Source organism: Trachymyrmex septentrionalis, unplaced genomic scaffold, assembly GCF_001594115.1.
Source record: "Trachymyrmex septentrionalis isolate Tsep2-gDNA-1 unplaced genomic scaffold, Tsep1.0 scaffold149, whole genome shotgun sequence".
In the NCBI taxonomy this organism is placed as follows: Eukaryota; Metazoa; Arthropoda; class Insecta; order Hymenoptera; family Formicidae; genus Trachymyrmex; species Trachymyrmex septentrionalis.
In genome coordinates, this window is record NW_017304642.1 from 459,009 (window position 1) to 461,456 (window position 2,448).

Below are 2,448 nucleotides of genomic sequence, written 5' to 3' on the forward strand. Positions count from 1 at the left end.
GACATGTCGATCAACATAATGAACGTAAACGTTATCCGCGTAGAGTGCAGCGTGACCGCGAGTGCGTACAGCAACGGCAAAAGCGCGCACACGATACATGAATTTTTACTGAGCGTGCCGCCAGGATATAAGATATCGAAAAGGCCGGCGCAGATCATTTACCTACCGATCATCGCACGGAGCATTACGGATCTAACGATACGCGTCGTCGACCAGAACGGACGATTGCTCGATTTTCGCGGAGAAGAGATCACCGTTAGATTGCACGTACGACGTAAACAGTGATAACGTGAGCGTGAGATGCTCGTGTTGAACGGAACGGAGCGCACGCAGAGAGATAACGTATTCTTTACAAGGCCAACGACGTCACAGCTCGATAACACTCGCTCATCCGACTGCATTAGAAAGAAGAAGAAGCTCAGCGCGTCGAACGTTACATTTTTAAAGTCTTTGGGATTCGCGGTGCGCAACATTTGAGATGACTGATATCCTAAACATTAAAAGCGAGCCGGTCTTCGACGATCGCATCGTCAAGATTGAGACTCACACGTACAACCCGTTCGCCAACACAACGTTCGGGTACAGCGACGAGATAAGAATACCCATACAGCAACAGGATCTATACACATTGCCGTACGAAAGCTTTCTATACGTCGAGGGAAAACTGACGAAGAACAAAGTGGTCCAGGGTGCTAGCGTGTCATTGGGAAATAATTGCGTTGCGTTTATATTCGATGAGATTCGATATGAACTCAACGGTGTGGAGATTGATCGTAACAGAAACGTGGGCATAACTAGCACGATCAAAAACTATGTAACAGTGTCATCCGACAGAAGCGTGATTCTGCGGAATGCCGGCTGGGATGCGCAGACTACTGCGGCCGGATACTTTAATTTCTGTGTTCCGCTCTACGTACTGCTGGGATTTTGCGAAGATTACAGACGTGTGGTGATCAACGCTCGTCACGAATTGATTTTAATACGAGCGCGCAACGACAACAATTGCCTGACGGGAGATTCGACGACAGAGCCGACGCTCGAATTATTCAAAGTACAGTGGCGAATGCCGCACGTGTTATTGAGCGAGATAAATAAGCTATCGATGCTGCGCGCTTTGGAGAGCGGACGATATCTGAGCATGGCTTTTCGCTCTTGGGATCTGTACGAGTTTCCGCTCTTGCAGAGCACAACCAAGCATTCGTGGGCCATCAAGACGGCTAGTCAGCTCGAGAAGCCGCGCTACGTCATTTTCGCTATGCAAACAGGTCGAAAAAATATCAGGTCTGAGGATGTAAGTCGATTCGACCACTGCAAATTAACCAATGCTAAACTCTACCTGAATACGGAATGTTATCCGTACGATGATTTGAATCTAGATTTTGATAAAAACAGATGTGCGATTCTGTACGACTTATATGCGCGTTTCTGCAAGGGCTACTATGGATACGAGTATCTCGAGCCGAGTCTCACCTTTACAACTTTTTTACGTAATGGCCCGTCCGATAATCGATTGCTCTCGACAGAACGAATCGGTCAAGAGCGGTACCGTGGACGTGCGATTAGACTTTGAATGTAAGGAGAACGTGCCCGCAAATACGACAGCCTATTGTCTCATCATACACGATTGTGTGGTTCAGTATAATCCATTGATCAACGTTGTGCGCAAAATCACCTAAGTTTACCTCCAACACGATATAAAATCTACGATACGTCGCAATCGATCGCAGTATTCTCGACAACATGTCTATGCCAACGTTCGTGGATCTGCAAGGATTCATCGTTAACAAAAAATTTATCGTGAAGGAAGTGACGGTGCTGAAACAGGGGATCGTTCTCACGCATTATATTTTTACGAGTCCCATACCATGGAAATTTTTGACAAGATCCGACAGGTCTTGCGCTTCCTGGTTGAGTGCTTATCACCATGGATTGCGATGGGAGGACGGGATGGTTCCGTACAACGAGGCGAAACGTTTGATCACGACAGCTGTATTTGAAGATAATGCTATCGTGTACGTTAAGGGACGCGAGAAACGAACGTGGCTGTGGAACTTGCTGCTGGACGATGAGCGAGAACGCATGTACATCGACACCTTGGATGCAGTTTGCGAAGACATCGAATCTTTAACTAATCTTGATGTTACTAATACTATGCGATGTGGACAACATGTTAAAAATTGCGCGTTACAAAATGTATTAAAAATATATAATTGGTGGTTGCAAAAGAATTTTTAAATAAAAATATGTTATTATATATTTCTTTTTTTCCCTTCCTTTATAATACATGTACTCGTATAAACGTATGTATAAACGTATATGTATAAACGTACGTATGAACGTACGTGTGTGTATGTGTGTATGTGTGTATGTGTGTATGTGTGTATGTGTGTATGTATGTATGTATGTATGTATGTATGTATGTATGTATGTATGTATGTATGTATGTAT

General features: G+C 44.5%; 1 protein-coding gene across 1 annotated transcript; it reads left to right on the forward strand.

Annotated features, from left to right (window-relative positions):
* The first annotated feature begins 478 nt into the window (after positions 1 to 478).
* Positions 479 to 1,570, forward strand: LOC108745807. The gene has a single exon (XM_018482176.1). It carries the CDS (start codon positions 479 to 481, stop codon positions 1,568 to 1,570), a length of 1,092 nt encoding a protein of 363 aa, XP_018337678.1.
* Positions 1,571 to 2,448: the final 878 nt, after the last annotated feature.